The sequence below is a fragment of the Propithecus coquereli genome, unplaced genomic scaffold, assembly GCF_000956105.1.
Source record: "Propithecus coquereli isolate 6110/MARCELLA unplaced genomic scaffold, Pcoq_1.0 Scaffold11, whole genome shotgun sequence".
NCBI classification, from domain to species: Eukaryota; Metazoa; Chordata; class Mammalia; order Primates; family Indriidae; genus Propithecus; species Propithecus coquereli.
Window position 1 is genome coordinate 10,058,318 of NW_012134969.1, and position 14,631 is coordinate 10,072,948.

General features: G+C 43.5%; 1 protein-coding gene across 1 annotated transcript; it reads left to right on the forward strand.

The window, feature by feature from the left end:
- Positions 1–563: 563 nt before the first annotated feature.
- On the forward strand, positions 564–14,216 carry DLEU7 (deleted in lymphocytic leukemia, 7). Its single transcript, XM_012648876.1, has 2 exons — positions 564–1,316; positions 13,595–14,216. The coding sequence occupies exons 1-2, from the start codon at positions 858–860 to the stop codon at positions 13,799–13,801; spliced, it is 666 nt and encodes a 221-aa protein (XP_012504330.1). The 5' UTR covers positions 564–857; the 3' UTR covers positions 13,802–14,216.
- Positions 14,217–14,631: the final 415 nt, after the last annotated feature.

Here is a 14,631-nt window from a genome sequence, read left to right on the forward strand (position 1 = left end):
GTTTGGAAAGTAGCCATGTTAGGTTTAATTAAAACCAGTAACTATTTGTACAGCTGTCCCTGGGTTCATGGCTCATGAAAGGATTTAGCTTTAACCGTGCTGCCTAAGTCCTTTGGGAGTTTCACACAAAACCATTCGGGCTTCTCACGTGGGCAGTGCCAGGCCTGGGCATCAGGGGCAGGCCGCGCCCGACACGCTGATGCCACTTCAGTGGCTAGGCCCTCGGTGCACACGGGGCGTGGAACAAAGCGGAGAAGAGCAGAACTTTGAGACAAGTCCTTCTAGTTTTGTTTGGGGGATGCAAGGCCTTGAAGGCTGCCCCAGGAAATTTCCGAAAATTCCCCTAGGGTTGGGAAGGGGGCGGGACAGGAGAATCTGGCACAGTCTTCCTTTTGTGAGTTTTTCTAAGGCTCTTTGCACTTTCACCCCCCGGGTGGGTCTTTCACATCCCCAGCTCCAGGGCCTAAGTGGTCATTGGCAGGCATCCCTCGAAGTAGATGGGGGCGGGGTATCCCTGCTGATTGATGCGTCCGCACAAAGCAGCACGTTTCCCCATCAAAGCCCTAGAGAGGAGGAAGAAGCAGCGCTCAGCATTTGGCTTATTTTCAAGTGCACACCGAGGAGCGCTTCAGGCAGCCCCCGGGTCAGAACAAGCCGATTCCGACTTTCCGAGCCAGGGCAGGGGCCATCGTAGGCCACTGATTGAGGGCCGGGGCGGGGCCGGCCGCACAGGCTGAGAGATTCCGTGGCCGCGGAGCCGCGGGTTAAAAAATGTGACCCTGGCGACCCCCGGCGCCCCCGCCTCTCTCGCACCGCTCCACCTGCACTCCGAGCACGCCGAGCAGCGGGCGGAGGCCATGGCCAGCCCCGCGCCCTTAGTGGCCTCCATCAGCCACCAAATGGTAGCTCTGCAGACCCTGCAGCTACTGCAGCAGGAGTGGGGCTGGGGGGATGGTCCGGGCACCCCTGCGAGCCCGCGGGACGCGGATCACGTGTTGGCCGTCCCAGCCCGTCGCTCAGGCCCGCTGCGGGCTCGGCCTGGGCCGGGGCGCGAGGAGGGGCGCGGGGGTGTGGGGGGCAGGAATGGGGGTGCCGGGGCGCGGGCCAGCTGCCCTGAAGTGGAGGTGGTGCGGGGCGCCGAGGGGGGCGCGGAGCTGCTGCCCTTTCCCCGGGACCGCGGGCCCTGCACCCTGGCCCGGATGGCGATGCGCAGCGCGCTGGCGCGCGTGGTGGACTCGACCTCGGAGCTGGTCAGCGTGGAGCAGACGCTGCTGGGGCCCCTCCAGCAGGAGCGTTCCTTTCCCATCCACCTGAAGGTGAGTCCGCCCCCCGCCAGCCCCTGTGGCGCGCGGGGTCCCCCCGCAGGGCGGGGCTGCCGGGCCAGGATGGAGATCTGTGGGGCCACAGGATCGGAGAGCAGCTGCCCACTGTGATTTAGCTCTGAGGGGATAAGGAGGGGGCCAGGTGACACTCTGGGGACTCTTCCAGACCCACCTGGGGGGGTTGCCTGACTGCAGAGCCCAGACGCAGGGGGGCCTTGCGAAAACCTTGCTCTGGAACTCCCTTCCCTCTCACATAAATCAGCTTCCTGCGCTAGCCGAAGGCCTTTTCCACACGTGCAGCTTCTAGGGATGGAGGACAGCTCCCCCCACGCCCTTCCAAATTAATAACCCTGCCCCCAGAGTCCCCTCTGCCTTTTGTATGATGAAATCATCTACATTTATTTAAAGTGCCTTCACATGCATGAATCACAATTCTTTTTGCATAAATCCAATTCCCCTTAGAGCTCAGGGGCCTTATAGAGTCAACCTAAATTCTCATAAAGTGGGTTGAGAACCGGGTGGGTCCCGGGTGTTGAAGCGTGAATACTCATACTAAACTCTTGCTAAGTCACCCAGCTCATATGCGGCGGGCGCATTTCCTCTTAAGGTACCAAAGTGTGTTAGCCAGTTTAGCCAGGGAACAGAGCAGCTGCCTCCCAGGCTGAGTAGGGTCCAGGAAATCTGGGCGTCTGGATTTCAGTCCTGGCCTTGCCATTAACCAACCTAATTGGTTTAAGGTCACAAATCTCTTTGCGACCTTCTGGCTTTCACATTTTGACCAGGAGCATTGCTTTATTCCCCTTGGGAGTCTAGCAGAAGGGAGTTAGGGAGGGCTGATGAGAAAAGCTTAAGGCGCTTCTCAAGAGTTGCTATTCCTGCTGTACAAACCAAGGTTTGCAAAAAGTTGCTGTATGTCGAGGTGCACTGTACACTGTAAAACAGTTATTTAAAATCAAACATGATAATACATATTATACACCCAAAGCAGTATTGTTTCTCTACGCCAGGATTTCTCAAGCTCTGCACTAGCAACACCGTGGCCTGGCTAATTCTTTGCTGTTGGGGGTGTCCTGTGTATTATAGGATGTGGAACCATGTCCCCAGCCTCTGCCCGCTAGGTGCCAGCAGCATGCTCCCTGCCCCAAGTTGATAGGACCAAAAATGTCTCCAGACATTGCCAAATGGAGGTGGGGAACCAGGATGAGAAGCGCTTCTACACGAAAGTTACAGAAGGAAGCTCAATTTCACCAACTGCTCTCCAATGTATTCATAGGATGTACCTTTTGGGATTTTTTTTTTTTTTTGGTACCACCAAGAAATTTTTTAAAATCCTGTGAATTAAACTATGATACACTATTCATTATACGTTACATCCTAATTTCAGGGATTTTTTTTTTTTTTAAAGAAACAGGGTCTTGCTATGTTGCCCACGTTGGATTGCAATGGCTGTTCTCACATGTAATCACAGTACATTGCAACTTCAAACTCCTGGGCTCTCCTTCCTCCCTCAGCCTCCAGAGTAGCTGGGACTACAGGCACCTGCCTTGCTAACTTCAGGGATTTTTAAAATGTGAAAAAAAGTGCATTGTAGAATTGATGAGCTATGAAGTGCCATGTGATGTTAGTAAGCATCTACAGGGCAGAACAGATAGGCTGTCAAAAGGAGAGACTGAGTGATCGGTTTTGCCTTAAGGTGATCCTGGAAGGCTTCCTGGAGGAGGCAACCTTTTGAAAAATGAATATTGCTCTCCAGACATTCAAAAGAAAAAATGTTAAAGGGGAATCCTGTGATCCGAGGTCCAGAAGCATTGAAAGGGCCTGGGGCTCTGGGGGAACTGCAGTCAGTTCAATATGGCAGGAGGCAAAGAATGATGCTAGAGACTTAAGTGGGGGCCAGATTGGGAAAGGCCTGTGTGTCACTGTGAGGACCTTGGATTATCTTGCAAGCAAAGGGTAGATAAATCACAGAAGCCTGGAGAGATCACAGAAGGATAGGTTTCAGTTTGAAAGTCAGGTCTGAGGGCCTGACCCAGCTCAGTGGCAGTGTCCTCTGCTGTGGAGGCCAGTCTGCCACAAATCATGCCCTTCTAGCTTAGTGCTGCTGTCATTTCTGCTTGGCAATCCTTTTAGCCCTTCCTGATTGACTTTTGGTCCTAAACATTTTCCACACTCCTCAATCTTTCTTCAACCACACCTGAACCCTCTCATTCCTTTTCTGAGAGAATCGAGGCCATCTGACACAGATATCTTCCTCTCTACATTAAAAAAAAAAAAAAAATCACATTTCCACTCATCTTCATTCTTAATCTCTAATAAATAAATGCTGCTCATCTCCCCCCTTGTAAATTCTTTGTCTTAAGCACTGGAGCACGTCTTTCACTTGTCCTGAACCTTTTTCTATCGATTCCCTCCTCTCTCCTTATATTTTCTACTCCCTTCTCTTTGCCGATCCTCTCGATCCACAAACCTGCTAAAAGCTTCCCTCAGCTACCCCCCTCCCCCTTTCCTTCCTTGTCATGTGCAAACTTTGTGGACATTCGGATGTGTGGCTGCCACTTTGTAGAAGCATCCAGAGCTCATTTCATGCTACTGGCATCTGCTATGCACTTGCAGGCAGGTAATGAGTTTAAGGGCCCCTGAGAACAGCCAGTGCTTTCAGAAGGGGAGAAGCAGGGAGCAGTTTCTCCACATGATTTGCCCCCTTCCCAGCCTCTTGGAATTTTGCTTGTTTGCTGTTTGGAGAACAGGTTATATCTCTGTTTGCTTTGCAGATTATTGATTACATAGCACTTAGACTTGAGGAGACAGCATTCTGTCTTTCTGGGGGCTGGTTATGCAGACTTGGCTTCGTTAATCCTAGTGTTAATTCAAACAGTTTGGAAGGGTGTTTTCTATATTTTTAAATTAAGACCATGCAGATTGGTTTTATCCAACAGAATGGTTTCAGGAGGATTTCTGCTAATGGAAATCACGCTTGCATATCACTTAGAAGTATCTGGAAACCTCCCCAACATCAGGTCTCTTTGGTGGTGTTACTTGCCCAAGAGGATAGGAGAGAGAGCCACCTGAACTAAAAGCTCATCAGAGTCCCTGACAAGCATCAGGGACTCTGCAGCAGAGACGACACCGCATAATTATCAATCCCATGGAGCATTTCAAACCTACTCTGCTATTTCTTGCCAATAATTTGCCTTGGGAAAATTATTAATATTTAGCTTTCCTGTGCCTCAGTTTCTTCACTTGTAAAATGGGGATAGTGGGATCTAACCTAAAGAGTTACTGAGATAATGTGTTGAAAGTCTTAGTCTCCATCTATTTGAATTACTGTCATTATTGTAATTATTACTATTTATTACTATTAACGGGTTGATGCCTCATGATTTCTTACTGACTATTATTTTTGTGAGTTCCATTCTTGATATTAATCTGATCCATGAACTCTCTGTTTACTTTTCTGGGACTGTTGACAAAAGCAGAGTTAGAATGACCCAAAGAGACATCCAGGAAGCTTCTGCTGTCCAGAGGTCAGCTTTAGCCCCACGCCCAGTGACAGATCTAGAAGTGTCACCATGGAGTTGAGCAAAACACTTGAGGGTTAAGGAAGTGAAATTTTCAGGCATGGAGGCAGAGAAAACCTTTACCACAATAATAACAGACATTTTTCTAGTATTTTACTCTTCAATTAAAGAAACCAACACTTAATTATTCCTTTTGAACATTTAGAAATTAGCAAACACATGCAAAAAAACCATGAAATGAGTTTCTTCGTGGTGGATGAAAAAGGCTTAACACTACTGAGTCTTGTTAGATTTGGTGCAGAGAATGGAGTTGACCAACTTGATAAACATTTATTATAGGAGGAAACTGAGGCTCAGAGAAATTGAGGCCCTTGCTCAAGGCCCTGCCGCTAGGAAGTGATGGGTTTTATCTGACTCATTCTGCAACATCACAGCACTAGCTCACAGAGCTATGAGGAACATCGTGCTGAAATAATGTACGTGAGAAGACATGGTAGACAGGGTCGTGTTGCACATGCTGTGCACTGTACATTGCTTGGGCTGCAACAGTCACATCATAGACTGTGTGTATCAGTCAGCTCAGCAGCCGTAACAAAATACCACAATTCTGTTCTGGGTGGCTTAAAGAACAGATCTTTATTTTCTCACTGTTCTGGAATCGGGAAGTCCAAGATCAAGGTGCCCACAAATTCAGTTTCTAATGAGGGCTCTCTTTCTTGCTTGCAGACAGCCGCCTTCTTGCTGTGTCCTCACATGGCCTTTCCTTAGTGAGTGGTATGGGCAGAAAGAGAGAACTCTGTATGCCTCTGGTGTCTCTTCTGATAAGAATACCGATCCTATAGGATGAGGGCCTTACCCTATGACCTCATTTCACCTAAATGACCTCTCTAAAGACCCTAGGTTCCAATATAGTCACACTGAGGGTTAGGGCTTCAACATGAATTTTGGAAGGGACAGAAACACTGTGCCCCTCCTCCTGTGATGCCCACCTTGCATAGTGACACGGGATGAACTTAAGAAGTCATTATCAAATTAGTAACACTAGTTAGAATGCATTAGACATTTCCACCCAAAGGGAGCAGAGAAATGTGCAGGACACCAGAAGGAAGCCAGTCTAGGATTTTTTAAACTTCTGAAAATGACCAATTCACACAGGGACCATTAGCCAAGCCAATCATGAAGTTATTCTGATCGAATGTTGTCTCTCTTCCTTTGGGAATTAAAAACATTTATAGTTTCCAAGAGTTCTGTTTCTGAAGCAGGTTTCATGGAAACTATGGCTGAAGCCAACTTTCGGAGGCAAAAGAGCTTTCTTGCTGTTGCAGATTAAACTTGCCTGTGAGCTCGCCGTTTCAGTTAGATCATTGTGGTACCAATTATTCCACCACGTTCGATAGTCCTTGCTGGTTTTCTCATTCAACAGAGCAAGAGCAACAGTCATAAAACTGTTGGCTTTGGCTTCATCGTCATTGCAAACTGCAAGTGTGAATATTGGGTTGCTCCAAGGAAGACATTGATGATGAGTGCTTTTTCTCCCCATTAACAATAGTTAGTGAAGCCAGCTTCTGCAAATTTGAGAATAGTGTCTTCAAAAATTACTGACTTACTGTTGAAGAAATAAACGCTCATGGTTATACCATCAGTAGTCCTTGCCAGGGGTTTGCTCTTTATACGGGACAAAATTGTGCTTGTATGTTAGAAAAAGGCCCAGTGACTAGACACAGAATTTCTGTTATTCCCTCCCTCTACCCACGGATATGGCGACTGCTCTAGAAGTAGCTTATTTACAGCTTTGTAATTCCTTATAATATGAATGATATGAAAATCAGGACATAATAGCTTTCTGAAATGAAAATTTTGGGAAAGACATTGTAGAAAAGTCCCTAAAACCAAACTACTTATGTTTGTTTGACATCTTGGTGGAAATGCTACAATGTTTTGTTTTATAATTTTGGGGTTTGCCTTGTGAATGTCCCTGAATCAAGTGCTTGTCCCTGGCACAAAAGTGCTTTTCACTGGACTTTTCAACTGAAAATGGTGCTGTACCCAAAGCAAATGCATAAGGAACCTTAGTTATTTGTGGGCATTTACACTGGGTACACCACAAGTAAAATGTTTAATTTCCTGTGGACGATAGACATTTTATGGTGACTGGCAAATACTTTCATTCTTCATTGGGTGTTTTATTAATACATAGTTACATATCTGTTTGAGACTGACCTTAGGTTCAGGCAACTGGTGGCTGCTCTGGGTCCTGCGAATTTGTAGTTCAAAGCCAGATGTTGATGAACCAAGTGAAGTTGGGGCAATTTGTAGTTCATGATAGTATGTTCTTTGCAACATCCCCCTAAAGCAGAAACAACATTCCCATTTTAGGTACACATCCAGTATGAAGGATCCAGATGGATCTGAGGAAGGGGTTTATGTTCCTTTGTCCGGCCCAGCAGTGGGTGACTTTAGTGGAGATCAGTCTGCTGGCCAGGCAGATGTTTATTAGGGTCAGGCCCCGTCACAGAAAACTGGGGAAAAGCTAACTTGTTTTCTTCTTTCTCTTTCTTTCTTTCTTTCTTTCTTTCTTTCTTTCTTTCTTTCTTCCTTCCTTCCTTCCTTCCTTTCTTTCTTCTTCCTTCCTTCCTTTCTCCTTTCTTTTTCTTTCTTTCTTTCTCCTTTCTTCCTTCCTTCCTCTTTCTTTCTTTCTTTCTTTCTTCCTTCCTTCCTTCCTTCCTTTCTCCTTCCTTCCTTCCTTTCTTCTTTCTTTTTCTTTCTTTCTCCTTCCTTCCTTCCTTCTTTCCCTCCCTTCCTTCCTTCCTCTTTCTTTCTCTTTCTTTCTTTCTTCCTTTTTTCTTTGTTTCTTTCTCTCTCTCTCTTTCTTTCTCTTTCTCTTCTTTTCTCTCGTTTTCTTCTCTTCCCCTTCCCCCTTTCTTTCATGCTCTTTGTAGAGAACATGAGGCCTTCAGGGAGAGTTGGAGGGGAAAATGTGGGAGGAAACAAGCTTATAGAGGCCAGTGCAAGAGAATATAGCTCAAGACGTGACAGTTTGGAAAACAGCCAACTTATTTAAAGCCAGTGGTTAAGTGAATATGAACTGATTTATAGTTAACATAGATCTAGAAGTGAATTTCCAAGGCGACATGGTAAGGAAAAAAAAAACCCTGTGGATTGTTTAAATGTTATGTTATCTGCATTTTAGAGCCTAGTAAGTTATATTGTATTTTTGACTTTATTATGCATTGCTGTTAGTTTCAGAAAACAAGCTTTGAAATGAACTCCTGGTGCTAGATTCTTTTTGTCTTCAAACTTTCAGTTTGATGGGAGAGTTTATTTTCAGTAAGAAGCTAAAAAAAAAGGGCTTAACTTTTCTTTTTGGACTTTGCAGGTGCATTTTCACTTGTTCAGAGATTCCAGATGTGCACATTCCTAATAAATGCACAATACAGAACGCAGAAAAGTACAAGTGTGGCAAGTTTTACTGACCTTCCTTATACTGGGTAGGAGAGAACAGAGCTGAGAAAGGGAGAGCTCCAGCTGGGAGGTCTCTGATTAGCTGGGGGTTGGCTTTACATGGGGTGTAGAAGGTTCCATGCCTTGAATATCTTTCAAATAGCCAAGCCCTCTCAATTATGCCGCAGGGAAGGGAGATGGGCCAGCAGGCCAGTCTTCAGTTTGGATTCGGTCATAATCTATTTGGGCTTTGTAACACTCAACACTCACTCAACCTTAAGAAAAATAGCATGAAGTTGGCCAAGGAAGAAACGAATTTGTAGACATTTTGTTCCATCCCCAAAGCTAGTTGAGTGCCTCTCCGGCTTGTTCACCCCACTGTAGCATCCACAGCTCTGTAACTCTTGCCCCCAGGCTTGTCTCGTTACTGCACCTGGCCCCGTTTCTATTTGGGGCAGGACTCTGATGAACACTGGTGTTCTGAAGGAGAGAGGTTAGTTCCAGCTCTGCCACTGACTTGCTGTGCAACTTAGGTATGTCATTTACTCTCCCAAAGCCGCTTTTCTTTTCACCTATCATTGTTGTGAGCACGGAGTGAGACAAGTGTAGAAGGAGCCGAGCTTGCAGTCTGGTGCCTAGAAGGTGCTAGGCTGGCAGGCCAGGCCAGTGTTCTTAACAGCTGGTTTGCCATGTTACTCCCGTGACTGGATGTGTCCAGGGACTTTACTCTGGCATTCAAGGCTTTCCACACAATCTCTTATTTTGGTATGTAACACAAAACTCTTGTTATTTTCAGACTAGTCTTTCCCTTCCTGCTGTCCCACCTCCTTCTTGACTCCAGACCTTGGCTTGTGTTATTCATTCTAATTATAGGGGCCACCTCTTTTCCCTGTGAGTCAAATATTGCTTTTCCCAACACCACCTATTTTGTAGGATCTAATATAGTTCTTCCCACCTGTCGCTGCTCTGATGCCTCTTCTAAGCCTCCAGTCACTTCTGCAAAGGCACGCTGATGGATTCGAGAATTCTTTCTGAACTTAAATCTTACTCTGTGTGACACCTCGCCAATTCGATTCTAAGTTTCTACAGGGCAGATTTTTTTCTTTTCTTTTCTTCTCTCCCCTCCTCTCCCCTCCCATCCTCTCCTTACTGACCTCCCAGCATCTAGCAGAATTCTTTATTTATAACCTTAGATGTAAAGGAGTGCTTTACAGAGACAAAGAGCTTTCATATCCATGAGCTAATTTGACCTTTGCAACCTCTCCATGTGGTAGCTATTATTGTTTCCATTTTACAAATGAGAAAATTGATTGTTCCATAGATAAAGGGGCTTGTCCAAGGACGGCCTGTCAGAGGTGCAGAACCAGAGCTCTGATGGCAAGTCAAGTGCTCTCGAAGGAATGAGCTCTGTCTGAACCCCAGGGTCTTTGTAACTCTGGAGGGCTGCACATCCTAACTGACATCTGCAAAGTCCCTTTTGCCATGTAGGGTTACACACGCATAGATTCTGGAAATTAGGATGTGAATGTCTTTGGGAGGCCATTATTCTGCCTACCGTAGAGTAGATTTAAGCTAAAATTTAAGAAAAAAAAATGTTCTAAAAACTAGAGCTACCTCCTTGAACGGATTGCCTCCTAAGCACATGAGTTTCTCTGGTGTGTCCAAATGAATTTTGGACAATAACACATCTGGCAGGCTATAGAAAGGATTCGCACATCAGAATGAGCTTTATATGAACCCTGTGCTCTGCTTAAATTATGAGTGTATAAATGTCTATTCTTCCACAGGACTGGGTTTTGTTGTGTGTTTTTACCATAGCCCTAATCATATTTCAGTGGACATTTAGATAGATAATCTCTGTGTCTCATTCCTTCTACTAGGTTATAAACTCTTTAGAGATTAGGTACCATGTCTTATTGCTTTTTATCCAGCACAGTAGGTCATGCAGTGGAGACTTGATACACATTTTAAAGAAATTTAACTAATTCATTAACTGAGTTAAACAGGCCGAGGCCAATATCCCAGTAGAGAGTATCTCAACTCACTTTAAAATGTAAATGCTGGCCATCAATTTAGACTCTATAGCAATCAATACATTTCATATCCAGAGTCTGAAATTATAGAAGGCTTTAGAAGTTCCAAAACCTGCTTTTCGATTGCTCAGCCATATAGTTCTAATAATTCTGGCAAAGTGCACAAAGCATTGTGTGGGATATTACATCATTTCTGGGAGCCTCTGGGATTTGCTAAATAGAAGGCACTGGGAGGATCTGCTCTGTCATTGAATGGAAAGCACCCCAAGTGAAATCATCGCCAGTATTGATCGTGTGAGTTTCTGGTGAAAGCCCAGGAGCCAATTCATAGGCTGTTGCCTTGACGCTGTGACGTGTGACAGCCACCTTCCACGGCAGTATCAGCACACGTCTGGCCGGAGGTACTGATCATTGGATCCAGAGTTGGCCTTCAGACCTCCTAGCAAGGAAGAGAAGAAATCACCTGTTTTATTTTTCCCTCTCTTGGCTTGAGAGTCCCATGGAAAGCCTATTCCTATTAATTTGTTTTCTTTGACTGTTAATATATTTGAGAAAGGATAAAAAGGATATACTGTACTAGAATAGTAAAATAAAGAGACTTCGCAAACTCACCAGAGATCTGAAGTTTGCCCAGGGCCTCAGGGACCAGTACAGCCCAGCAGTTGAATTTTATTGTATGTGTAATTTCCCCAAACGGTGCCTCCTTTGATTCTTTATAGTAAACGTGAAATTGACTTCAGATTTTGGGCCCACAACTATATTTTTAAAAGCATTTTCATCTTCTTTGGGTGATGAATGCCTTTGCAGACTGGCTAATAGGCACACGTCAGCACGTGTTTCAGTGATTCTTTCTATTTTGAATTGCTTTTTGCATGTTTTCTTTGATCCTTCCATTTTGTACTTCGAGTTGGATTACTTCTATAAAGCAAGCAGACAACTTCCCTTGATGTGGATCTTGGGGAAGTAGTACAGAGTGGTTTTTCTCCCCCACTTTTCCATTCCCAAGCAATATGCTTCAGCAATACAGGTTACCCCATAAGCTATGGGACAGATCATCCGAGTAACCCCTTGACACATTCTGAGCAGAAAGGAGCAACACACAAAGGTAAGGAGGCAAGAATGCTTTAAAGAGAAAAAAAAAAAAACAAAACATAAAACCCAGAAGCACGGTAGCTTGGGAATCCTTGAGTGCAGGGCTTACAACCTATTTATGGTTCTATCTCAGCACCTGTCTCATGTGGTGGTCCTGCTGCCATTGCTGAATTGAAATAAATGGACATTTGTTTTATTTGTTGGGAGATGTTTTCTCATAAGCATTTTGTTGGAAATCCAGGCCAAGTGATACATGCTCTTTATTTTACAAAAAAAAAAAAAAAAAATTAGGCCATATAGAAAAGTAGAAAGATATGAGCCCCCAGTCAACCTAGACCTGCCTAGAGATAGCCTGTGTTGGCACTTGTTGAACATTTTCCCTCTGCATCTGTACAGATGGGTATAGATTAGGAGACAGAAGAGGAGAAAAAAAGAGAAAGAAAGAGTGATAAATTTGACATCAGAGAAGTGAAAAACTACTCTGTGACAATGTATCATAAAGTCAAAAAATAAATGTCTAAGGGGAAAATATACAAAGAGTTCTTACAAAATATAGATGAAACGGACAACTCAGATGTATGGACAAAAGACAGGAAGAGACAATTTATAGACAATTTATAGACATAAATGGCCAATAAACATACAAAAAATAAAAAAAAAGTCACCCAGTGAGTTTTTGATTTTCACTATAGTTTTCATTAGAAGTGGATTTGGTTCTTTTTAAGCCTGTTTTTTTCTTAAAGCTTTTTTTGATTCCTTCTTTTATATCTTTCATCATTTTAAACATATTTTATATTCTCCATTAGAAATTCTTGGAGCTTAATCCCGTCCCACATTGTGTCTGCTATATCATGATGGATTATATTTTGAATTTATTAATATTTTGAGTTCACCTTCAACAGAGGGTTTTTAGGAATACTATTGTGGGACGTGGGCTATAGACATGTTTCCCGGGAATAGGTTTTTGTTTTCTTTTGCCATGTGTTCATGGCAAATTTTAAGTTAATTTCTTAGCATGCGTGTTCCCAGAACATGTATATGACATAGAGGACAACTTCAAACTTAAAGGACTGTGTAATGCATGTCCACCGGTACCCAGTGTCAGGGGCAGCTTTACTCCCCACCCCAAACCCAGATCAAGAGAGACTAACTTTCTTTTCTTGATGATACTGGTAGGCAGCTAAAATAATGTATGTGCGTGTGTTTTTTCCTGGCTCTTAAAAGATTTCCCTTACTTTCTTGCAAGCTCAGAAAGAATGTTTGTTCTGTTTTATTTAGAATTCTAGGAATTCAGTAGCAAAGGGTTTTGGGGAAACTAAGTGTGCTGTGTTGCCAGAACTAGAAGTCCAGGGAAAGTCATTTCCCTATATTGAAAATAGATCACGTAGTCACCATTATCACTAATGGGGAACGATTTCAATATGCTATTTATTTGCAATGGATTTTAGAATGTAAAATGTTTGGAGATTAAAAATCTATGAAATTACTTCATTCTTTTAAACTACTTGGGAACTGTTCTTTCTAAATTTGCTTTGGGAATTTCTAGTCCATGTCCATCAAATAACAAATTCTGTACTGGAACAGAATTTGAACAGAATCTTGAACCCAGTGAGTGTTGAATAATAGAAACAGAGGCTATTTGTATATTTGTCATAGCTCTTTTAGGAACAAGTAACAGAAACTCAACTCCAGTTGGCTTAAGTAAAAGAGGATATTTATTGACTCAGCTGAAAAATCGTGGGGTTGCTCAAGTATGGACAGATTCACATGCTCAGAAAGTGTAATTAGAGTCAGTCTCTTTTAATCTTTTGGTTCTACTTTCTTTTGTGTTGGCTTCATTGTTATTTGAACTCTGCCCTTATGGGTGGCAAGGTATTTTCCAACAGCCTCAGTTAGAGAAGATAGCAGATCCTCTTTACAGCTTGTCTAGCAGGTAACCTGGGACTGTGGCTTATTGGCCTTGGCATCTGCCCATCCCTGACCAGTCCACCCGGCCGAGGAGTGACTGGCCTCGCCCCTGGAGTTAGGATCAGCTTTGGTCCGATTACATAGGCTGAGAATGGAGGAGGGTAGTTCTCTGAGAGGAAAATCGGGGCACTGTCACCAGAAAAGAAGGGGATGGGCAAGGCACCACAAATGTGCCCCATAATCTGTCTAATGTCTTGTTTGTGTTTGCTGTTCCTTTCAGGACAGTGTTGAATTTAGAAACATCTGCAGTCATTTGGCTCTACAGATTGAAGGACAGCAGTTTGACAGAGACTTGAATGCTGCCCACCAGTGTTTGAAGACAATAGTCAAGAAGCTGATTCAGTCACTTGCTAATCTCCCTTCAGATGTTCACGTGGTAGCCTGTGCTTCCTTGAGACAGATTTTACAGAATCTCCCAGACATCTGAGTGTTAAAGACATCGGGATTTAAACCACAGCTAGTGCTGTTAAGAGAACTGGATACCTTCCCTTCCTAATTGAATCAGCAGACAATAGATGTTTTTATTTCCAAAAAAGAGAGACTTAATGACACATGGAATAGTCTGACCAGTGTCATCCGTCGCTTTCAGGATTATCGCACGTTAGTGAAAATTTTTTTAAAGCAGTTAGTTCACGTTTTTTAGTATGTTGGTTTATTTGCTGACTTTTTGATTGAAATATATTCTACTTTGTGTAACTTATTTGATTACATATGTATATATTTATCAATTCATAGTATTAGTTTTGGTTGAATGATACCTTAATCTATATTCATGTTAATGTAGGCCTATAAGGTTTAAAATGGCTATTTATATGGTTAAAGCTTGATGGTTCTTAAAATTATCTTAAATAAATGGGCTATTTGATAATTGCTGTGTTACTTACTGGACACTTCATTTTATATTATGAGGATGAGCTTTAGTTGTAGGGCCACATGTGTCAGTAGTTAGGAATTCTAATTCTGGCATTAATAACCTACTGTTGGGCAGGAAAAGAGTTGCTTCTAAACCTTGTGCTTTCATTTACTGGTTTATAAATTTAAAATGATAATGAGCTATCAAGTACCAAGGATATATGATCTGTAAATACAAAGTACTGTATTATTAAAGCCTCACATGGAAAAATCTAGCTCTTCTTGCTGTCTCTAAATGTTCTGATGGAAGTAGGAAATGCTTGTGAAAAAAAGGAGGGAGCGTATATACTGGCAGGTTTCCTTAACCATTTAGAGCTGGAGAAAGAGAGGGTGATTCCTTCTTCC